This window comes from Dipodomys merriami, unplaced genomic scaffold (assembly GCF_024711535.1).
Source record: "Dipodomys merriami isolate MVZ:Mamm:240054 unplaced genomic scaffold, mDipMer1.0.p SCAF_1, whole genome shotgun sequence".
Taxonomy (NCBI): domain Eukaryota; kingdom Metazoa; phylum Chordata; class Mammalia; order Rodentia; family Heteromyidae; genus Dipodomys; species Dipodomys merriami.
In genome coordinates, this window is record NW_027202270.1 from 32,180,672 (window position 1) to 32,206,597 (window position 25,926).

Genomic DNA, 25,926 nt, shown 5'->3' on the forward strand with positions numbered 1-25,926 from the left:
CCAGTGCAAGCTCAAATGGTAATATAATTAGGCTTCCAGAGACTAAATATAATGTTTTACTTTACATCTATTCCCAGTTTGATATATTTTTAAACACTTAATGAGATCATTTATTATTAAAAGTTTTCAACATTTAAGAAAGCACTTTTGATTGAAAGAAAATCATTATTTTGGTATTCTCATGAACAATTTCAAAATACTTTTTAACCCTGAGTTTTTAGAATGCCACAGTCTTGCCTATACTGATGGGTTTTACACTTACTAATGCTTGAGCGTCTGAAAAACAGACGTATATACCACATGCAACAACATGGTATTATTTTAAATAACCACAAATATTTATTTAGTAAATTATTATAAGGATTTTTTTTCTTGTCACTTGTGAGGCTTGAACTCAGGTCCTGAGTGCTGTCCCTGAGCTCTTTTGCTCAAGGCTAGCACTCTACCACTTTGAGCCACAGCTCTACTTCTGTGTTTTGAGTAGTTAATTGGAGATAAGAGTCTTACAGGACACTGTTCAAAATGAAATATACTCAATACCTGACTTATATATAAATAACTGTAACCCCTCTGTACATCACCTTTACAATTAAAAAAAATAGTCATTTAAACAACAACAAAAAAGTCTCATGGAGACTTTTCTGCCTGGGCTGGCTTCGTACCGGGATCCCCAGATCTCAGCCTCCTGAATAGCTGGATTACAGACATGAACCACCAGCTGAGGATTTTTTATTTTCTAGTAGAATATATGCATAACATAACATTTGGTGTATTCTACATTCTTTATAATACATTGTATATAGAGTACATATTTAATTTAAATTACATTTAATATTTAAATTACATTTTACATTTCTTTATAATAATTTGAAATTTTTCATGGGTGCATGAAAATCCTGGTCACTGAGAAACACACAGGCATTAATGAATGAGTTAGAATATTAACCTACCTTGCCAATAAAAGCTACCAGGACCTCCAAGAAGTACTCTGTCAGCCTGGATTGAAGCATAGAACAAAAGAATACATACTTAAATACAGTTTTGGAACAGAAATAAATGCAATAAACACATAATAATCAAAGACATTTATGTTGTATTTACATTGATTGTACATATTAAAACAAAAATCATACACTTCAAACTCATCTAACTCAGTTTCAGTGGTTTGTTTAAAAAGTAAAATTCCAATACATTTATTAATATGTGAAAAAATTTACTGTAGATCTTGGCTGTTTGTCATATTTTAAATGAAGTACTAGTAGAAATACAATAAGAAACAATTACTTTTTAATTTTGTATATTAGATGTGACTTTTTAAGACTGATTCTAATAATCGTTGAGAAACTTTCTTCTAAAGGAAAACTACCTTTTATGTCTCACACATTTAAACAGGTAGAAAATTATGGGATAAAGGTCTATACAATACTAACATTTCCTAAATCCATAACATACTATGACCAGTTCAAAGTATTTTGTGTTTGAAACAAAGTGTTACAGAAATTTTTTCTTGCTGTATACAAGAGATTTTCCCTCCCAACATATATACATATTCCCTATATATACATATGTATGTGTGCATATTCCATCCACACTTTCAATAATCTCGTGCTTGTTAAGCCTTAACAGCATTTTTCAGAAATGGGTTTAAGGAAAGAACTGTTAATTTAACAATGAGACACTGTAAGAATACTTGTGGGAAACAGCGGCCTAGCAATGGGCACAGAGAACATTACACTGCAGATGTGAATAATGTCTGTTTGAAAACATCTCATAAAAACTTAAGCCTAAATTTTTATTTATCTTTGATTTCCTAAGATTCAGAATTATGAGTAATATGAAGCTGAGTGTATTCAAAAGCAAATATTTAGTAAAATCTGTTACCTAGCAATAATTGTTAGTATCTATTGTATAAGAGATTTAATAAAAGCCACACACTTTTAGATAAGTGTTTTATTAGTTCTTCCTTACCATGTGATTTTTAGTTTCATTTGTTTTTACAAATTTAAGGCACTCTTAATTTTCCACAATTTCTGAGAGAAGCATAATAAACTTTCTCAGAAAACTTCCTATATACATATTTGAAACACAGAGTTTCACTGTGTAGCCAGGCTGGTCTGAAACTTGAGGTCCTCCTGCTCCAGCCTCCCAAGTGCTAGGATTACAGGTATGCACCACCATAACATACTCAGGAAACTACTTTTAATCAATTAATATATTTTTACAACTTCAAATTAATCTCAATTTGATATTAAAATGTAAGACAGGTGCAGTAGCTCACACCTGTAATTCTAGCTACTTTGGAGGCTGAGGTCAAGAGGATCAAAGTTTGAAGCCAGAAATGTTCTCAACATGGGCTGGGAAGGTGGCTCAGTGGTAGAGCGCTTGCCTTGAATGCTTGAGGCCCTGGGTTCGATTCCTCAGCACCACATAAGCAGAAAGAAAAAAGCCGGAAGTGGCGCTGTGGCTGAAGTGGTAGCTGAGGGACAGTGCCCAGGCCCAGAGTTCAGGCCCCACGACCGGACCCAAAAAAAAAAAAAAAATGTTTTCAACTGACAGCTGGGCATAGTGGTGCACTCCAATCATCCCAGTTATAATGGGAGCCTAAAATATGTGGATCACAGTCCAGACACATGCCCAGACAAGAAGCAAAAAGTAAAGAAAAGGCTTGAAGATGTCACTTAGAATGGTACAATGTCTGCCTACCAAGCATCGAGGCTCTGAGTTCAAACTCCAGAACTGCAAAAAAAAAAAAAGGACTGTATTTCTAGAGGGGAAAATAATTAAAAGCAAAAAAAAAAAAAAAAAGAGAGAGAGAGAGAAAAATTACTTAAGAATATTTTTGAAAATATAAATTTCAATAATAATTTTCACCTTAGATGACATAAAATTATCAACTCTAGCTAGGCAACAGTAGGTTACGCCTGTAATCCTGGCTACTCAGTAGGCTAAGATCTGAGGATCATAGTTTGAAGCCAGCTGAGGCAGAAAAATCCATGAAACTCTCTCTCCAATTAATCAGCAAAAAGCTAGACTGTGGCACAGCTCCACCAGTGGAGAGTGCCAGCTGCAAGCAAAAATGCCAAACATGTGTAAAAGGCTTGAGTTCAAACTTTAGTACTGGTACAAAATAAATAACAACAATAAATCTGCCAACTCTGAAGAGCATATGAATTTAGCTGAAAGTACACAGCATTTACGCATAAGATTTTTCATGCCCTGGTGTTGTTTGGCACCCACAGGTATAAACTAGACAGCAAAAACGCATGTGTCTTAGTTTAATTCTGGAACACAGCTTCTGTTGACAACTTTTGCGAAAATTCAGTCTCAGTTTAAAATTTTTTTACTATTTCATACATCCATGGAAATGGACTTATTTTGAGTGTGCTGGTCCTGGGATTTGAACGCAGGACCTAACATTCTTATGTGGCTTTTTCACTCATGGCTGACTCCTTGAGACATGCTTCCACTTCCAGAAACTTAATATGGAATCACCATCCGTTACTGAGAAAATTCCCTACTTTTCTCCATGTTCCCTGTGATGACTCTCTATTTCAAAAAAGCATGTTTACCAGGGAAGGAATAATACAAAGCAAAGAATGTCAAAATGAGTGGGTTATTTACTAGCTATTTTCTTCTAGCACATAACAGATATAATAAGAAGCTGAAAGAATTTAGGAGGAGATATTTTTAACCACAATTGAGGCAGGAAGGCAGATGAATCTCATTGGATCCTCAGTGAGAACTTACTTTAGTAAAATCAATGCTGAATCCTCCTTGACAAAATCCCTGTCCATCAGCATCAATATTTTCTAAAATGAAAAGATTGGAAATATATACAAACCCCAAAACAAGAAAATAACACAAAACATGAGATAAACCTGGTATTACTATTAATGTAAGATAATATATTCATGTCTGTGATTGGCCATCCATTCAATCACTTGGTTATTATCATACTCTGAATGTTAGCATACACATTTACCAGCACCGTCTCCTCAGATCTAGAAAGAGAGCCACACTGAAGTACTTGGACAAGTCACCAGAAATCAGAATGATCGACTGCAACAGTGGTTTTAGAACTTCTTTTTTTAACCACAACACACAGCAATATTATAGTTTATATCACAATCGAATACATATCATGTATGTGTATGTGTAAAATATATACTTATACAAAACTTCACTATTCTGATATGTAACATTCTGATACTGTAACATTTTCTACTTTATTATATGTCTTCTTTTTAATACCAGTCAGTGTCTCAAATTTATGATCCTAACTATTCATAAGACTGAGATGAGATCTGAGGATCAGAGTTGCAAAAGCCAGTAAAGGCACAAAGTCCATGAGATGCTTATCTCCAATTAACCACCAGAAGTGGAGCTGTACCTGAAGAGGTAGAATTCTAGTCTTGAGAAAAAAAGCTGAGGGACAGCACCCAGTCCTTGAGTTCCAAGTACTGGGTCTGGGTCTTCTCTCTCTCTTCTCTCTCTCTTCTCTCTCTCTCTCTCTCTCTCTCTCTCTCTCTCTCTCTCTCTCTCTCTCTCTCTCTCTCTCTCTCTGTCTCTCTCTCTGTCTCTCTGTCTCTGTCTCTGTCTCTCTCTCTCTCTCTCTCTCTCTCTCACACACACACACACACACACACACACACACATACACACACACACCAGTTGTGGCCACTATACATAAAGCACTGTTATTTGTAAGCTTCAAACTCCAATCTGAAATGTTTTTCACTATTACCCTAGAGTTGCCAGGTTTCCCATAAACTTCCCATGATAGTAACATTAAAAAAAAAAACTACAATCCCAAAATTTAATGCTCTGTCAAGACCAAAATATACAATTATCCTCACAAACTACACAATACTGGAGAATTAAAGCAAACATATGTAAGCATGACACTTCAAGTATTTTCCAACCATGAGAGATTCCGTAGATTCGCTCTTTTGCAAATCTTTCCCTGTCACTTTTACTGTGGTTCTTGTGAAAAAGGATACTTCTGAATTAAAAAATCAATCAACTAATTTTGAACATAATCCTTCCATTATCAAAGATTTCCTGCAGCCAATATTACAAGTTTACAAAAAGTTACTACTGTATTGATCACCAAATATAGGGACCAAAATTATCTATTTTCAGTCATAGGGATGAACTTCCAAAACAAATTTTTTGTCAAAATAATTCCATCAAAAAAGTTGAACCCATTTTTAAAACCTGAGAATTGCCCACAAGATTACACACTAAAAATCTAATTTTATTTTAAAAATGGCCACAAAAGTGTAATACTACTCCAATGTAAATTTGTCTAGCCAAGAGGGAGTGGGAAAATGTGGGTCTGGGGTTTCTAGTGTCAAGTGAATCATACAAGGAATTCTGCACTAACCTCAAGTTGGCTGTGTGTTTCCTTTATTTAAGCTACATCTGGGGAACTATTGTAGGCTATTTATAAAGACAGCTTTTTTTTGATTACCATACTGTAAAACTATCTGCTTTATTTGGATTTCCAAAATATCCAGCTGAAACACATAACTACTCCTTAAGACTTCATGAACAGGTATACATTAAGCTGAGTATTTCTTACAATTTATAACTTTAAAACATTCATGTTGAACACAACTTGTTTCAGTGAAGGCTGTGGTGTTGTTTCTACAGATGGTTACTCTTCTACAGATGGTTACAATAGAAAGATTAACTATCTATTACACCCTTACTACCAATTTGGTACTGTGTTAAAGCACTTCTCGTGGCATTTTCTTTTCAAATCTTCATAGTAATCCTAAAATTACTATTAATTACTATTAAAATTACTATTAATATTATTCATCATTTTTGCAGATAAGGAAAATAAGCCTTAGAGAAACTATGTAAATTGTCAGTGGCCTATCAGCTAGCTAGGAGTATGGGCCCATATCTGGACATATCTTTAGTACTATGTTGCACCCTCTCACTCAAATCAACATACTTCTCATTCTGTGAGGGGAATAGAAAACACCAACAAGTGTGACAGAGATAACAGAGACAGAAGAAACAAAGGACTTAGTCTGTGTGTGGTGTTGAAAGGATATTTATATCATATGACTTGTGGCTTAGGCACTTTTATAACATATGGACATTTAGTTTATTGTGCAATTCCAGGAATGATCACAGATACACTTATGAAAAAAGCCAGAAGTAATCGTACTCAGTAATAAGTTGGTAGAAGACAGTCAAGTTCCTTTTCTAGGGTAAGCATGTGGATCATGTTAAAAACAAAATCAACCAACCAAATCAAAACCCAAATAAGCAAAAACAAACTACCCCCTCCAGAAACTACTATAACCAAAACAAGCATAGTTATCAAGCAGTTAGCCATGTAGCTCTACAAAACTAGCATCATCATGTGAAGTCAATTACTGGGTTGTATAATTTACTGCAGCATGAAGCAAATATAAAATACTAGTATTGTACCTCTGGAGTGCTTTTTTGGGATTAATGTTTTACCAATAATGAAATAGGGCCCAGAGTTGCTAAGTGAGTTTACCCACCACTAAAGAATTGGAAATTATAACCTATATTTTCAAGCTTTGCTCCTGAGGTTTTCTTCTCTTAATTTGAACCTCTAGGTATCTTGGTAGATTAAACCAAAGGCATACAATAATCAGGGCTGCTAAAAGCCAGACTTATTAGGAAGAAAGGCTTTCAGTCTTTTTTGTGTGTTTATGAGATTGTGTTTTAAGCTTTTCCTAAGATTTAAGATTTTATTATTTAGATCAAAGTTCAATAAACTTTTCTGTAAAGGTCACGACAGTAAATATTCTATGCTTAGGGGCCAACAGAGTACTAGAGAAAGTACAGTGCACTGTACTTCTGTAGCAACTACAGAAGTATTCAGCTCTCCAAGGTGACATAAACAAATAGGTATGGTAATTCCCCAACAAAACTTCACTTACTAAAACAGATTCACAAACTATCACTTGCTCACCTGATCTGGACACAAAATATATGAGAAACTATGGCTTTAAATTACATTAAAATCTCTATGCCTAAATCAAACAGACAAAACATACAAAAGATACAGGGAGAACCATTTCTAAAATGTGTATTCTCCAAAAATAAAAATTAAAAAATAAAATAAAATGTGTATTCTCTCTCAATCCCCCCCCCACACACACAAAGGCCAGAAGTATTATTTGTACAAAAGCCACATTTAAAAAGAAGTAATTGCAGTGGAAAGCATTTTCTGTTGTAATGCAGGGAATAAGTTCTTTATAATTAAGGAGTTGGTACTCAGTGGTATAAGGTGCTTAGCATGCATCAGACCCCATGTTCAATCCCCAGAACCAAAATGAAAACTAGAAAAGACTTGGGTTCAAATGTTCATTTGACCACTAAGAACTTTAGGAAAAACAATTGTTTCAACTGTCTCTATCTCTAAACTTTTCAAATGAAAGTAAGGCCCAAGGACAAAGTGGGGAAATGGGGGAGGGAGCAGGGGGTAGGAGAGAGTTTCTATGTGTGTACATGTACATGAATGCACATCATATGAATAAGCTATACTCTGACACAGAAGGGGCAGGCCTTCTTCATAACTTTTTTTGGAAGAATTTTTTTCAATATAGAAATTTAAAATACAAGTTTTCCCTACCAAAGAGGACAGTGGCACAGGCAACATTCCAAGCTGATGATGGCAATACCACCGGCCTCACACCCGGACGATGAAGCCTCCCACTTCCTCCTGTGCAGGGTACTCTGCCTGACTCTTTACTCACATAACACAGATTTGAATAGGTATCATTCTTTTGATTTTACTTACCACCTACAACAGGAAGGATCATGAGAGAAACTTGATCTTGATGAAGAAATGTAAGTGCTCAGTGAAACAACCTGAAACTTCCTAGAGGTTCAAATACTTAGAATTTTAAGAACCAAGCATCTACTTTGACCTGGTGTCACATGTTGCCTACCTTGGAAGAAAAGAACTCCAGTAAGAAGAGTATTCTATGTTGTACTTTTGCTACTAATCCTCTGCTCAATTACTTATGATCAGTGGAACATAAAATGCCATGGCCTACAAAGTAGTCTTATACTGTACAATGGTCATCCCTTAGCTGTCAATCACATATGGAAAATACTAAAGGGAAAATTCTTTTTTCTTTTTGTGGAGGTGGGGGGGGGAGTACTTAGGCTTTAACTCAGGCCTGGGCAATGTCGCTAAGCTTTTTGATCAAGATTAGCACTCTACCCTTGAGCCACAGCTTCACTTCTGGCTCTTTTTGGTGATTAATTGGAGGTAAGAGTTTTATGGACTTTCCTGATGGGCTGGCTTTGAACCAAGATCCTCAGATCCCAGCATACTGAGTAGCTAGGATTATAGCTATGAGCCACTGAACACATGGCCCACAGTAATATTTCTTATAGATAGTATGTTATTATAATTGGTGCATTTAACTAGTTATTATTGCTAAAACCAGGCCCACAGTAACATTTATTATAGATAGTATGTTATTATAATTGTTGCATTTAACTAGTAGTTATTGTTAATCTCTTAGTGTGCCTAATTTATGAATTAAATTTTATCATAGTATGTATGCTTTGGCAAAAGCATGGTAATGATTAGGATTCACTACCATGTGTAGTTTTAGGGTACACCTTGCAGTGACCCCTCTAGACAAGGGGAATTTGGTGCTGCAGAGGAGGATCTGAAGTAGTGGCCAATTAGTCAAAAAGTACAGGAGAAAAAGAACTGCAATCTCCAATGGGAAATAAGATTTACAGAAAAGCACAATCAAACTGGTAAATTTATGAAGACATTTCAACCAAAATCAATCAATAGCAAAAGACAGGTGAGAAAAAGTGAGCTTGAGAGCAAAGAAGCACAGTAAGTCTAAATGAGAAGAAGCTACTTCAAGACTATAAAATATAATAAGTCCATAAAATAAATAACACCCAAAAAAGAAAGGTGAATAATAATGGAAAATATCAACTGAAGACTCTTAAGCTCAATAATAATCTTCATATATAATCTGTGGCTTTCTAAGGAATAATGTTTTACTTTAACATCATTAATAGTAAAAAAAATCATTGGTTCTTAAATTTTGGTGTCATCAAAATTACTTTGTAGAGTTTGTTACAGGTCTCCCAGCTTAGCCTGAAACTACTGCATCAGCATCTTGCATGTGAAGATCCAGATCTCTGTTGGAGAAGCTCAAATGAGCATCTTTTACAAAGTGTGATTAAAAAAGAAAGTCCCCAAATCATCTATTACTAACAATAGCTCATAATTGCTAACAATAACTAATAACTGAATAACTGCTGATCAAATACTATCTACTGGGTAGGTATAATTCTTTTCTCATTAGTAGGTCTGTTTTCATTCTGCTGTCCAAGCTCACAAAGCCTACATATTGCATCACACATGTAGAGTCACACTCACACACATACATGTTTAATGAAGTAGGCTCCCCACCACTCTTGTGAGCAGCAGGTACAACTTTCTATACATACTTGACCTGCACGGAGCATACTCAACAGTCTTGGTGCCATCTTGAAGGAAGCAAGTTCCAACGGGCTCTCTCTCCTGCTTCAGCTCAGTCCTCCAGTGGTACAATGGAGCACAGGCCTACAACCAAAAGTTCAATTCATGACAAGTTATCACGATTTAGACCATTTATAAGACCTCAGAATGATCATGTGTATGTATATGTGTGTATGTATGTGTGTGTGTATGAGTGTATGTTACTGGGGCTAGAACTCAGAACTTCACATTCTCACTTGACTTTTTCTCTCAAGGCTAATATTCTACCACTAGAGCCACATGTCCACCTCTGGCTTTTTGCTAGTTACTTGGAGATAAAAGTCTCATGGAGTATTCTGCTGGGTCTGACTTCAAACCTTGACATCCTCCTCAACTTTCTAAGTAGTTAGGATTATACTCATGAGCCACTAGCACCTGATATGAAAAAAAACCCACTTTTTAAGCATTAATAAAAATCTAACGTCTCATGAAGAAGGACTTATAAAGTAAGTGTGTTTCTCACGTTCTTCTGAAGCTCATGTTTTTAGTCCATATACATAATTTCAAAATAACAAAATTATTACTCCGGCTAGCATGTTTCTTGATGCTCTATGCTAAGCTGACAGTCACAGACTAAATCAACTTTTGAATTGAATAACCTTCTTATATATGTAGGATATACCCCTAAGTTAAGTGACAAATATTTTCATAAGAGAATAAAGGAATTTGTAGTGCTTATCTTAACTACTGTGAACTTTCTGTTTTCAGAGTTCCAATTTAAAGACTATATAGGAATGTTGAAATAACATATATTTCAGTGCCATAAGAACTTATCTAAAGTATAAGAACTTAATTCTGTAATAGAAAATTCAATGGACTGCTGTAATGATTTTGGTAAAAAAGCATATACATTGCAGACATTAGCAATGGGTTTTATACCTGCTCTGACAAAACTGAAAGGAGGGGCCATTACTGCTCTATACATCCTTGATACTCCAATGTGGGTGACTGCTTATTTCTGTTTCTTGTTTCTCTGCCTAACATACCCTTTCTAAAGCCCATCATTTATCTCCAACTGTTAAAGGTCAACAAATCATCTAAAAGCCCTGTGGAAACTTCACTTGCAAACAAAATTCTCCCTAACCACATAAATAAAAGGACAATATCAAATACAAAGGAGGCAATTAAAACAGAGAAGGGTTCTAGGAGGAAATGAAATTAAAGTTGAAATCTGAATGACAAAGAGCTGTTGTATGACTTTCCTCCCATTGAAAAGACCAACACTAAGGTACAAATTGGAAATGACCTGGCAGGCAGGAGAGATAAATAAAAAGACCACTATAACTGAAATACATAAGATGGAGTGAAATGTTGCCAAAAAAAAAACAGCCTGTAACCTGAGTTTGGAGATATTTATAAGCCAGGATGATATTTATTCTGGGAATTATTATTTAGTTAGGGACAAAAGAAAGACATTCAACTGTTTTCATCAAGAGGGTAGGTGAAATGCTCTGATTCCCTTGGTTACTTCTCTGGAGAAGAGATAGTAGCTGGAGCTAGAGAGGGGGCAGGGAGGTAAGAACTGGTGCACTGGCCCAGGTACTTCACAGCTATGGTCATGGCAGTATGGAAATAAAGCAAATGGGGATCGATTCATGTGTGGCACATATTTTGAAGGCAGATTAGGCAGGATTCATTGATGGGGGGGGAAGACCATAATCTTAAAATAATTAAGGGAAGAATTTATAAAGGAAGCATATATGTGTTTGTGCTCTTTGATGGACTATAAAAAGACTCCATTTTGGTCATGCTCGTGTGTGTGTGTGTGTGTGTGTGTGTGTGTGTGTGTGTGTGTGTGTGTGTGTGTGTTATTAGGGTTTGAACTCTTTGGTCATGCTCGTGTGTGTGTGTGTGTGTGTGTGTGTGTGTGTGTGTGTGTGTGTGTGTGTGTGTGTGTGTGTGTGTGTGTGTGTGTGTGTGTGTGTGTTATTAGGGTTTGAACTCTGGGCCTCAAGGCAGGAACTTTATCACTCAAGCCATATTCTTTTTTTCCTTGGGACCAGACTTAGACCACTATCCTCCCATCTGAAAGAACATATGGATTTCAACCATTTGAAAGTCAACTGTGACTTCCATCTTGTCTATCCATGCCAGACTGCAATTGTCTGCAGGAGATTGTGAATTGTGGAGATGGTTAGAAGACATAATCACTGCTTGAAGTCAGGTGCTAGTGACTCATGCCTGTAATCCTAGCTACTAAAAAGACTGAGATCTGAGGGCTGTGGTTTGAAGTCAGCTGGCAGGAAACTCTGTGAGAGTCTTATTAACCACCAAAAAGCTGGATCTAGTAGAGCTGTTGGCTCAAGTGGTAGAGCTCTAACCTTAAGCAAAAAAGCTCAGGGACAGCACCCAGTACAAGCCCAAGGACCAGCACAACACCAACAACAGGAAAAAAACAGCTTGAGAATGGGAACAAGAAATACTGTAATACCAATACTGTACAAGTACCAATACAAGAAATACTGTAATACTGTAGTACTCAAAGACACAGAGTTCTTCAACTTGACTGGATAGAAAGAAACTAGAGAAAACTACCAAATAGATAATGAAAATGAACAGTGTAGGCATGGGAGTGAAAGACACAGAATCCTAGTTGTAGAAGGGCAAGAGAAGATGGTACCCTCTTATAGGTGGCCTTTGAGAGCTCTTACTTCATTATATCTGGTAACTTTGATCATACAGAAGTTTACCATCTGCTTGAAAACAAAAGAGTTCTATGTCTGAAGCCAGTTATCCTAGCTACTCAGGAGACTGAGCTCTGAGGATCATAGTTTGAAAGAAAAGGAAGTTCATAAGACTCTCATCTCCAATTACCAACCAAAAAGCCAAAAGTGGAGCTGTGGCTCAAGTGGTAGAACACTAGCCCTGAGCACAAAACTCAGGGACTGTACCCAGACCTTAAGTTCAAACCTCAGAACTGGCACCAAAAGCAAAAAAAAAAAAAAAAAAAAAAAAGACTTCTATGTCTCTGCATAAGTAAAATCATTTGCAAGGAAATATCCAAGACTTACCAAAATTTTATCTTGTTTTGACCTTACAGATGCTCCAAACCACTGATGGGATTTAAACTCCAATGGGTCATCTTTGGCATAATCTCTGTTGCCTGAGGAAAAACATTGTGAAAGGTGAGGATCAAATACAATGTTAAGAGAGTTTATGTCTAACCAGATTACAAATAGTATACCTTTGACTAATCCAGTACTGCATTGTGCATATATACATATATTTATAGTTATTTTCAACTAATTAGTAAAAAGAATACATATCTCACTGTCATCAACAACATCAATTATAATAATGTAGATGTAAAAATATAACTATTGCTCACATCTGTAATCCTAGCTACTCAGGAGGCTGAGATCTGAGGATCACGGTTCAAAGCCAGCCCACGCAGGAAAGTCCGTGAGACTCTTATCTCCAATAAACCATGAGAAAACTGGAAGTGGCACTGTGGCTCAAGTGGTAGAGTGCTCACCTTGAGCTGAAGAGCTGAGGGACAACGCCCAATCCCAGAGTTCAAGCTCCATGACCACAAAAAAAGTAACTATAAAAGTTTCTAATTCTTAAGTTGCTAAATAGTTTCCACACATCAAATGCTTTGAAGTTCTTTCTGTGGTATAAGGATATTTATGAAAACTAAAGCGTAGGAACATCTTATTACATTATAGGTATTAAGATACATAGCTAAGACAACCACCAATGATCTTAAAATACAAAAGTTAAAGTCCAGAAGACATATTTGGCACACTACACTGAAACATTTACTTTTTAGCCCTTCACTATTGAGAAATTTATTTCTGATACCAGACATGAATGCAAGCTACTGTTGAAAAATATCTATTTCCTCCGAAATATGTAGATTTAGCCAAGTTGAAAGTTAAAAGAAATATATCTGTGAAATACTTTGAGAAGGAAAAACTATTTTTAAAGTCAGGTTTGCTTCTCTTACAATCTGTTTATAATAATCATTCTTTAAGTATGTGTTTTAATAACTATATTGGACAAAAACAGTAGATACATCTCAATTCTGAGTGGAAGCCATCATATCAATGTCATCAAAAGACTTAGCTCAGTCAAGCCTGTGACCACCCCATATTCCAGGGAGTGTTTATGATTATTCAGTCTGAAGACTTTAGACCAGTTAAAAGAGTTGAAAATAATTAATGAGAATTTTCTCTCTCTCTTCTCTTTTTTAAAATTTAATTTTATTATCAAGGTGATGTACAGAGGGGTTACAGTTACATATGTAAGGTAGTGAGTACATATCTAGTTGAACTTGTTACTCTCTCCATCATTTTTCTCCCACTTTCCCTACCGTCCAAGGTATACAGATAATTTCCGACATGATGCCTTGTGAGTATCGCTGTTGCATTGGTTTACACTTTGTCCTTTATCTCACCATTTTGTTGTTCAGTTTGTCTTCCCTATTTCAAATAAACATATATACAATGTCCAGGATACCAAATTAAAATACAGTGACAACAGAGGATAAACCATAGGAAAAAAACACAAAAGAAAAAAGAAATCACATAGTAGATTAAAACAACAACAACAAAGAAAAAGCTCTTATAAATCCCCCAAAAACAAATCCTCAAAAAAACAACTGCCTCATTAATAAGTGGACTAAAGACTTAAAGGGAGATTTCTCTGAAGAGGAAATAAGAATGGCCAATAGATACATGAAGAAATGCTCAATATCTCTGGCCATAAAAGAAATGCAAATCAAAACAACATTGAGATTCCACCTCACCCTAGTTAGAATGGCAATAATCAAGAAATGTAGTAACAACAGATGCTGGAGGAGATGTGGCCAAAAGGGAACCTTACTGCACTGTTGGTGGGAGGGTAAACTTGTTCACCCACCAACCACTCTGGAAAGTAGTATGGAGGTTCCTCAAAAGACTCCACATAGAGCTCCCCTATGACCCAGAAATGCCACTTTTAGGCATTTACCCAAACTATCCCAAACAAGGCCATACTAAAGCTACCAGCACAACTATGTTTATCGCAGCATTATTTACCATAGCTAAGATATGGAACCAACCCAGATGCCCCTCAGTAGATGAATAGATCAAGAAAATGACACACACACACACACACACACACACGCACGCACGCACGCACGCACGCGCACACACACACACACACACACACACACACACACACACACACACACACACACACACACACACACACACACACACACACACACACACACACACACACACACACACACACACTGGAATTCTAGGCTTCCAAAGAATGACATTGCCCCATTTGTAAGGAAATGGAAGGACTTGAAAAAAATGTATTAATAGAAGTAAGCCAGACCCAAAGAAACATAGGTCCCATAGTTTCCCTTACTTGTATAAATAGTACACATCTAGGATAATCTTAGCAGATGAGCAAAATAGCTCAATAGGTATGTACATTTGACTGTATAAGATGATGCTAAGTGAATGAACTCCAAGATACAAGATTTTTCTAATATTAAGCATCATCCACCAAGTAAAGAGTTGTACTGTATTATTCTTTTAATTCTCTGATCCTGTGAAAAAAATAAATATTTTAACCTCCAAAGGCATTTATTTAGAGTGTAGAAACCATTAGTTTTTGGTCAGACATTACAAAAGCACCACTTTATATGCAGAGGGAGGGGAAAAGGAGAAATGGAACTCACTAGTGTGTGTTCTTTTGCCATGAAAACCAAAGCTTCTAACAGGGTTTGGATTGCTTTAGGAGCCAATGTTCACAATATCATCCTAACCAGATACAACATACCAGTGAACAAGCAATGCATAGGCTCACTTACACTTGCCGTCCTCCAACAATTCAGTGAAGACCACAGAACCTTGCCTGCACAGTAAGGGCTGCTGTGGCAGTAAGGGCAGCTATGGCAGCTCAAGTTGGTTTAATGGATTGGTGCTTTCTTTAATGGATCTGTGTTTTCTCTGCCACCATGGGGCTGTTACACTATACTGTGGACTAATGAACTGTTTAACAAAATGAATACCAGGATGCATAAATATGTTGTGGGAGGGGACAGAAGGGGACACACAAATGGAGGGAGGAAGAGAAAACAAATGCACTCATTACACTCAATGGACATTATATAAAAATTGAACTCTGTATATTGAGGGTAAAGATGGGAAGGATAACAATGGGAGAACAATGGGAGCGAAAACATTGATCAAGATGTATTGTACTCATAACCTGACTTATAGAATAGAACCTCTTGTACTACTACTTAATAAAATACTACTACTACTAATAATAATAAAGAACAGCCCCTGCCACATACAATTAAGCCAGCCAAGTGACCTACACTCGATAGTACAAGAACAAGAAATAATATTTTGTTTTAAGTGGTTAAGATGGAGGATATCTTTATAATTGCAGCATGTTGCTACTAAAGCCCACCTTAGCACATACTGATAACACAATTATTTTTATCATACATTAATATACTATGATATATAACTTTGATAATTACATAATTTGTAACTATCTATCAATTATTGGATGATTATAAAGTATTAATTTATATGATTATAAATTGCATTATACTATTAATTATCTAATCATTAGATAATTAATTATAAATTATATAGCAATGGTATATACTATATAGCAATATAATACTATTTCCAAAAGGAACTGACCTACAAACACAAAGAAGTTTAGCCCTCAGAAGGAATAGAGTTAGCTAATTCATAGTTTTTCAAGAATTCTAACCAAAATATTCATCTTTTCAAGAAGTTTACTCTAGAGGAAGCCTTCTTTACTAATCAGAATGTTGTTTCCAGAGTCCCAGTTTTAAAGAAATTGATTCAACATGAGGCAGAGGTTTCCCTCAAAGGCAATGTGAATAGAGGGGGTGGAGAAAGGAAGGCCTGGCTCTCCACACAAGCAGACAAGAAGCTCATTCACAACCTGGCTGGAACTGGCAGCTACTCTGTGACACAAGCGTGAAGTAAATATTTTGAGTCACCACCCTGAAGTCACCATTTCGGGTAATGCCGGAACTACCCAGATTGCTTGGACCGTGCTGTCACCGTTGAAAGGAAACAGGACATGGAAAACTGGAAACATTCCAGGGCTGGGAGAAAGATTTTTCTGGTAACAAGAGAGTTACAAAAATTTTGTCCCTAATCATAAGACTATCAGCTCTGAAAATAAGCTCTTAAAACCCAACTACAAAGGAAAAGGGGGCTTCTCACACAAGGATAGAAGAAATTTCCTTATCCTACAAAAATTAACAAAACATTGTACATGACCACTTTCATAAAAACAGGGGGAAATGTTGCTAGAGAAACATGGATTGATTAGCAAATAAATTGCTGGAAACTTGGAACTTTAATGTCTATTTTGCCAGTTTTTGAAATCTGTATTTGTATTTTATCAGACTCCCATGATGCAATGTTTGAGGACAGAGGCAAATAAGAAGGAAGACTGTCACAGCTTCTGTCTCAGAGCCCTATTTGCAGTCGGTGCTTCTCCTTTCCTCAGTATTTCAAAAGTCATTGTCAAACACCAGCATTCAACCTGCTGGACAAGTACAGCCATCTTTATATTTAAAACAAAGTTGCCTTGTTACCAAAGGCTAAACCTTTTGTTTCTTCTTTTCCTGCCTAAAGAACATCCTTTGGAGCAACAAGATTATGTCCGTTTTCAAAGGGCAAAATGAAGAACAATACCAAAGCACTGCAACATTGATAATCTCTTTTGTTCGGAAATTAAAATGTGGCTTTAATAATTTGCTTTCCATTCACTACTATAGCTTCTATGAACAGGAAAATTATTAGGTCCTTAGGGGGAAAAAAACGCTTAAAAAAAAAGTTGGATATCACTCCATATAAATCCTTAATTAAAGGATTTATGGACAGACTCCTTAAGCAGGTTTTTTCTCAAATAGTTCAGCTCAACTGTACTTCTTAAAGAAAATTTGGTTGTAAGAATAAATTCTCACAGAAAAATTCATTTATGTGCAACTTGACAGATTAGGAGAAGAAGTCTTGTTGATGATTCACTACATAAGTAAATTGTAGGTAACTCTTCTGTCTACCTGCTAGAAAATACAGCAGTAAAAGAGACAGGCAAGATCCTAGAGTAAATAATTACATATAAGGTGATTATTTTCAGAGACTCACAAATACTATAAAAGAAGTTTGGGAAAAGATGATGAAGTAGTAGTCAGACAAGCTGTAGTATTGTGTAATTATAAGCATAAAATAGTGCTGTGAAACAATGTAGCTCATTGACTCAAAGCTGCTAATATTTGAATGTCAACAGCTCTGAAATCTGAATATATATTATCATCAATGGTTACATATAGGTACAATTAGTGCTGTTTTATTATCAATGACAATTTAACATTTCAACTAACTGACAAAGGTGGCAAGAAAATTCAATAGTAGAGTCTTGCCAACAAATTCTACTGAGTCAACTAGATAATTTTATGCAAAAAAGATTAATTTGGAGCTCAACTTCAAAACGAACAGAAAATAATTCAAAATAGATCTCACATTCTTAAGTGTTAGAGCTAAAACTACAAAAGTCTTAGAAGAAAAGAGAAGAATAACTCTCCATGACCTTGGTTAAACACTGAAGAATCCAAGAGAAGAATCAAATAGTGATTCTTCAGAAGATAATATGAAGAAAATAAAATGGTCAGTGAACATAAAAACTGATGCTCTACATTGGTCAACAGACAAAAACACAATCAGAACCCTTATGACAATGACCTCATACTCCCTATGTGGTAGAGCACCAGTGTGAGTGAAAAACCTAAGGACCACAAGGGTCTGAGTTCAAGCCCCACTATTAGCACAAAGAAAGGAAGGAAGGAAGGGAGGGGGAAAGCAGAAGATAGGAAGGCAGGAAGGGAGGGAGAGAGCAGAAGATAGGAAGGCAGGAAGGGAGGGAAAGAGGAAGAGGAAAAGAAAGAGAAACGAAAGTGAGAAAGAGGAAGGGAGGGAGGATGGAAAAGAAACTAGTCTGATGTGCAAAATGAGTAGCAGTAAGATACTATATTAATGTAAGGATGTATTTCTGTATAAACAGTCAAAGTTGTCAGGGGTGGGAGGGGTACTAACATTTAAACCCAGGGTCTTACTCTCATTACAGAAGTGCTACCACTTGAGTCACACTCATAGCCCTTTTGAATAGAGGCCTGTGTTCATGCCAGGACAGCTGGCACCAGGACATGTTTATTTATACTTTCCACAGCAGAGATAACAGGTACAAAACTGGAATGATGGACATGCACCACCATGTCCAGCTTTTATTAGTTGAGATAGAATCTCACAAACTTTTCGTTGCTTGTACTCACCTTCAAGTCTCCCAATTTCCACCTCCTGAGTAGCTAGCATTATAGGCATGAACTACCTAGTCCAGCTCAAAGTGGTTCCAAATGTTCTGAAAGCATTTAAAATGGCAAGAGAGAAACCATGCTACCTATTTTTTATAGGTCTCCTCCCTTGCCATTTTAAATGCCTTCAGATGGTAACTAGAATGTGCCTATAAATTTACAAGTAAATATAATTTACAAACGATAGTAAAAAAAGATTGAAAATACACTGAAACATGATAAACTATACAGGTCTCTAGACATTTACACAGTGAAATCAAAGGAAGATATTCATAGGAGAGGATCACAAAACTCAATGGCTATCTGCATATGATCATTTGGAAATAAGAGATTTTTTTTTAATTTTCATTGTCAAGGTGATGTACAGAGGGGTTACAGTTACATACCTAAGGTAGTGAGTACATTTCTTGTTGAACTTGTTACCCCCTCCCTCATTTTTCTCCCACTTTCCCTCCTTCTCAACCCTACCGCCAAATTGTAAATCTCATTTTCCATATAGTGTCGTGTGAGTATCGCTGTTGCATTGGTTCACCCTTTGTCCTTTGTCTCACCATTTTGTTGTTCCCATTCCCTTCCCTTCCCCAATTCAGATAAATGTATATACAATACCCAGGGTACCAAAATCAACTCCGGTGAAAACATGGGATAAACCATAGGAAAAAAAAAAGAAAAAACAGAAGAAAAAAGAAATCACATACTACATTAAAAACAACAAAAAAGAAAAACCTCGTTTCTGTGTTCTGGAGTTCATTTTACTTAGCATCATCTTATACGGTACATACCTATTGAGCTATTCTGCTCATCTGCTAAGATTATCCTAGATGTGTACTATTTATTACAAGTAAGAGAAACTATGGGACCTATGTTTCTTTGGGTCTGGCTTACTTCTATTAATACAATTTTTTTCAAGTCCTTCCATTTCCTTACAAATGGGGCAGTGTCATTCTTTCTGATGGAAGCCTAGAATTCCTCTGTGTGTGTGTGTGTGTGTGTGTGTGTGTGTGACATTTTCTTGATCCATTCATCTACTGAGGGGCATCTGGGTTGGTTGTGTGTGTGTGTGTGTGTGTGTGTGTGTGTGTGTGTGTGTGTGTGACATTTTCTTGATCCATTCATCTACTGAGGGGCATCTGGGTTGGTTCCATATCTTAGCTATGGTAAATAATGCTGCGATAAACATAGTTGTGCTGGTAGCTTTAGTATGGCCTTGTTTGGGATAGTTTGGGTAAATGCCTAAAAGTGGCATTTCTGGGTCATAGGGGAGCTCTATGTGGAGTCTTTTGAGGAACCTCCATACTACTTTCCAGAGTGGTTGGTGGGTGAACAAGTTTACCCTCCCACCAACAGTGCAGTAAGGTTCCCTTTTGGCCACATCTCCTCCAGCATCTCTATTGTTATTACATTACTTGATTGTAGCCATTCTAACTGGAGTGAGGTGGAATCTCAATGTTGTTTTGATTTGCATTTCTTTTATGGCCAGAGATATTGAGCATTTCTTCATGTATCTATTGGCCATTCTTATTTCCTCTTCAGAGAAATCTCCCTTTAAGTCTTTAGCACACCTATTAATGGGTCGGTTGTTTTTTTGAGGATTTGTTTTGGGGTTCTTTAGTTTTTTAGCTCAAAGTATATTTTAGATATGAGACCCTTGTCCTTTGTATAGCTAGTGAAGATTTTCTTCCAATGTGGGCTTTCTACTTACCTTGTTAGCTTTATTTAATTTGTTGTGTTTCTGGGTCTTTACTAAGAAAATTCTGGCTGAGCACAGGTAGCTCATGTCTATAATCCTAGCTACTCAGGAGGCTGAGATCTGAGGATAGCAGTTAAAAGCCAGCCCAGGAAGGAAAGTCCGTGAGACTCTTATCTCTCCAATAAACCAACAGAAAACCGGAAGTGGTGCTGTGGCTCAAGTGGTAGAGTTCTGGCTTTGAGCTGAAGAGCTCAGGGACAGAGCCCAGGCCCAGAGTTCAAGTCCCATGACCAACAAAAAACAAAAAGAAAATTTATGCCTGTACCAAGGAGCCCCAGAGTTTCTCCTATCCTTCTGTAATGGTTTCAGGATATCTGCTTTCATCTCAAGGTCTTTGATCCATTTGGAATTGATTCTTGGTAAGGTGATATGTATGTCTTTTCCTTTTGTCTTTTTGGTTAGCGTCTTTATTATTGGGAGTATAAGGAGGGGCAAAGAAGAGGTGGGACAAAGGGTGAACAAATGCAGCAATGGTATTCACTAGACACTAGGTAGAAAATCAACTATAAAACTGTTGGCTTGGATGGGAAGGAAAAACTGGGAAAGAGTGAGGGAAGAGTTGACATGGTTCAAAAAGAAATGTACTCATTACTCAACTTACATAACTGCAACCCCCCTGTACATCACCTTTACAATAACAACAAAATATATTTTTAAAAATAAATAAAATGGCAAGAGACAAAGGTCTCTAAATTCAAGCATTTGTAGTTACATTACTGAAGACATTTTATATTTGTATAAAAATTATTTGTAGTCCTATGTACACATTTAAATTAGGTTATATAATTTGATATATATGTTCTAAAAATCATAACCCATAGAAATGAGTGTTCATTTCCACAGAACTGTCCAGAAAGATTTTTTTTACATTAAAATACCACTATTCGCTAAAAATAAACAGGCATCAGAAAAGAACATCTAAGGGAAATCAGGACCATGCTCATTTCACTGGGAGTGGTCTGACACGCATAATGCACAGTGTCTCCACCATGAACAGAGAATCCCAGCCCTCCCACTTTGCCAAAAGCAAGCCCATCGTTCCACTGGAAAGCAGCACAAAGAACACAGGCCTTCTGAGAACGGCCCTGCGGATCAATGCTGGCTTGTTCCTTTGACTGATGAGAAGGAAATGGTCCTGAAAGCACCAACACTGTAAAACAAAAACCCTTTACTGAAGACTTAAAAAAAAATCCAATGTTAGGTTTTAGAAGAACAGGCGTGAGTCAGGAACCTGAGCAAAGGAAGGAGATGCTGAAAATGTTCAAACGCTAAAGTCAACAATGACTGTTAATTAGTAAGAAAGGTACTGAGCTAAGTAATTTCTAAGGGGCTTACTAAGTTTCCCATTGTATAATTCTGAACCAGAGGATAATACACTTATATTAGGGAGGAAAATATCCCTATTATACCAGGCATAGGTTGCTCATGCCTGCAATCCTAGTTACTCAGGAGGCTAAAATCTGAGTATTGAGATTTGAAATCAGCTTGGACAGATAAATTAGGGATACACCAATCTCCAACCAGCCAGCAAAGTATCAAAAGTGGTAAACCACCATATTTGAACAAAAATTTAAGGGACAGTGGCCAGAACCTGAGTTTATGCCCTAGTACTGGCACACACACACACACACACACACACACACACACACACACACACACACACACACACACACACACACACACACACACACACACACACACGCACACACACACTCTTAATATAAATTTAAGTTATACGAACCAGAGAAGACAGACTATTTTCCCTTTTTATTTTTAACCTTTTATTACAAGACTGCTGCAATTAGAGAAATATCCTGACCTGTCTTAGTAGAAAAAAGAAGTGCTCCTTACAGAAAGTTACTTTAAGTTTGCATGCCTAATTGTATGGCAATGAGACGGAATCCGCTGGAAGTGTTATATTCTCTATGAGTATCAGCCTAGTAGGAGGCAGAAAACACTAAACAATATTTTTTCTTGAGCAGAGGAGCACCACAGCCATGGTGGCCTATAAGCTGTAGTGGGATCTCTCAGAGGAAGTGTAAGTGTTGCAGAGAGACATTTGGGGTAGACAACTCCACACTATTTGGGGGGTTTGTTTTTGTTGTTCTTTTTTAAATGTTGTACTGGAGCTTGAATTCAGGGCCTGGGCATTGGTGCCTAGCTTTTTCACTTGAGGTTGGTGCTCTGCCAGTTTAGCCACAGCTCTACTTTCAGCTTTTTGCTGGTTAACTGGAGATCAGAGTCTCTTGGATTCATCTGCTCAGTCTGGTTTCAAACTGTGATCCTCAGGTCTCAGCCTCCTGCATAGCTAGAATGACAGGTGTGAGCCACTATCCCTAAGTGCTTCTGTTTTTAAAGGATGTATTTCCCAAGCATTCTGGTAAATCAGTATTTCCAAGCACAGAAATGTATTATGCATCAATGGAGATGAGCAGTCTGTTTGAAAAATGTATTTCTGAGAAACCTGGACAATGATCTGTCTGTCAAGTACAGCTACTTCCTTGAAAAAGGAGAATTTATGGTGAGGAAAGGAGAGGAAAAGATTTTCCCAACTCTCAGACTAACAGATTAAAATGTAAACCATGACACTGTCCATGTAAGAATCTCTACAATTATCATCTTTCCCCTCCTTTCCCAGAATTATTCACCTCCTACTACAAACTACCCAGCCTTCCTTGCACAGTGCTGCTTGTTTATTAAGTGCCTACATAGGGTGATATTAAACATGATACACTGTACTCATAAACTGATATGCTGAATTGAAGCCTTATTGTACAACCAATTAAAGGTAGTTTTTAAAAATTAAAACTAAACTGCATTAAAAACAAAGTGCATTCACAGACATGACTTCTGTTCATCTACATGACAGCTCAGAGGCAGGTGTTACACTTATTTGACAAATGAGGAAAATGAAGATTAGCAAACAAGGAAAATGAAGACTGGCCAAGTTAAGTCACGGGCTCAAGGTCACACAGAAAAGTATTAGTTCCTGAATCTGAATCACATATGTTCTACATCTAGTTTCCAGTCTCAATAATACAGCTGCCAACAGCCAAAGAATAAGAGAAGAAATAATGTCTGCTTGTAGAAGCACTGTCTTGCCTAAGAACCATTTTTAGTATAATCAGGATCAGGATCAATTTAAATTAATATACAAGGACACTGTAGCCAATAGAGAAATCTCCCCACCCTGAGACATACAAATCCTGCTTCCAACATATTCATGGGGATGACTATTTGTGGTACAACATGGCAAAAAAAAAAAAAAAAAGACTTTGGAGGAAGTGAGCAAATTAAGAAGCAGAAGAATTTACGTTAGAGCTAGGGAATGTGAGAAAGACTCTGGGTGCCATAGCTGACTTTGAAGACAGATGAAGGGGCCACAATCTAAGGGGTGCTGACAACATCTAGAAGCTGGAATGAGGAAGAGCACAGATTCTTCTCCACACTACAACCTCTTGAAGAAACATCATTCATTGCTGACACTGTCTAAAGCCCAGTGAAACACACTTTGGATCTTTGACTCTACAGTTGAATGTGATTAATTTGTGTTATTCTAAGATGCTACAGGCATGCTGAGTATAGAACAAGAGCTTTCTATAACTCCCAGAGCTTATGACATCACCAATCAGAAACTAATACAGGCATGAACAGGACATAGAGAAGACAGAATGTCCTACCTTGCTACATAAACAGAAATAGCCTCTGTATGGTTTTACTGTTCACATAAACAAGCTCATACTTCTGGAAATATAGAGACTATTAATCACTAGGCTCAAATATGAACTAATCTTTTGCTTCAGTTCCCTTTCTCTACATCTATATTAGGGTAAACTGTGAGCTGTCCTTTTTATCAGTCATCTTACTCTTAAAAATAAATGAATCACACCCCCAAAGTGACTTTTATCATTCCCACTCATTCCACAATGCTTTAAAGTTCTTATGATTCTGTCAACTTAGGAAGTCAGTTTGAGCCATTAGGTAGACCATAGCTAAAATTACAAATCATGAGGTTTCATAGATGAAATAGTTTTAAATTCTAGAAGCATAACTAAAGTTTCAAAAGCAAGTTGTGGTATTGCAACCACTGCAAAACATGTAAGATAAGAAACTAGGCTTTGTAAAAATTCCTAAATTGTGGCTTTGCTACATAATACATTAAGACAATCAGAGAAACAGAAAACTACAGAAGACAAGCAAGAGGGAAGAGCTTGAAAGGAGATTAATATTTCAAAGCTAATCCAATGGACAACTAGTTGTAAACTGAGACGTTTCCATTTTTAATGTTCATTAAACCATAAATCTTATTCAAAAACTAAGCAAGTTAAGCACTAATGTCTCATGCTTATAATAATTATTCAGGAGGCTAAGATCTGAGAATCACAGTTTGAAGACAGCAGAGCAGAAAAGTCCATGAGACTCTATCTCCAATTAATCAACAAAAAGAGAAATGAAGATGTGGCTCTCAAGTGGTAAAGCGCCAGTCTACAGCAAAAAGCTAATAGAAAGTTTCCTGGCCCAAAGTTCAAGCCCCAGTGATGGTATATGTGTGTGTGTGTGTTCATGCACACACTCACGTACACACGCACACATGCGCACACATACACACACAACAAGATTGTAGTATTTACTGAACTTTAAGAAATTAAAACTTTTCATCCCGGAAACCCATATTTACCGTAACTGTTTAGAAGGTAGGTCTGCAATATTTTGAATTTATCTATATGATATTATTTTATGAAGCCTGTATAGTTGTATAAATAATAACCAGGAAAATAATGGCTAGGCATGTAGTTCAAGCTCTAATTCTAGCTACTTGGAAAGCAAAGATCAGGGCCAGCTTTGCAGCAAAGTTTACAAGTTTCCATCTCAACCAGCAGTTAGGCATGGTAACATGTATCTGCCATCCTAGTGATTCAGTGAAATACAAGAGGATTAAAAGTCTTGCCAGCAGAAAACAAAAATATGTATTGCAAAAACAATAAACACACACAAAACAAGACTGGCTCAAGTGGCATACCACCTGCCCAGCAACTGCAAGGCCCTGAGTTCAAACATAACTACTGTCAAAAGAAACAAAAATAATAGGAAAATTAATGGAATGGGTACTAAGAGTTTTCATTTCTGCAGAAGGCAGGTGGTTCAATACTTGCAATCCTATCTACTTAGTAGGTAAAGATTGGGAGGATGCTAGATCAAGACTAGTCCAGAAAAATATCTGTGAGACCTCCATGTCAGTGGAAAAGTGGC

The 25,926-nt window shown here is 36.8% G+C and overlaps 1 protein-coding gene across 1 annotated transcript in view; it reads right to left on the reverse strand.

Moving 5' to 3' along the window:
- The window catches only part of Itgav (integrin subunit alpha V), an 89,374-nt gene that overhangs the window by 45,106 nt on the left and 18,342 nt on the right, over window positions 1–25,926 (reverse strand). Inside the window, exons 3-6 of the mRNA XM_070019539.1 lie at window positions 12,568–12,659; window positions 9,487–9,601; window positions 3,748–3,809; window positions 951–996 (exon numbers count right to left, since the gene is read on the reverse strand). Of these exons, the coding sequence (XP_069875640.1) occupies window positions 951–996; window positions 3,748–3,809; window positions 9,487–9,601; window positions 12,568–12,659 (315 nt within the window). The remainder of the gene's footprint in view (window positions 1–950; window positions 997–3,747; window positions 3,810–9,486; window positions 9,602–12,567; window positions 12,660–25,926) is intronic.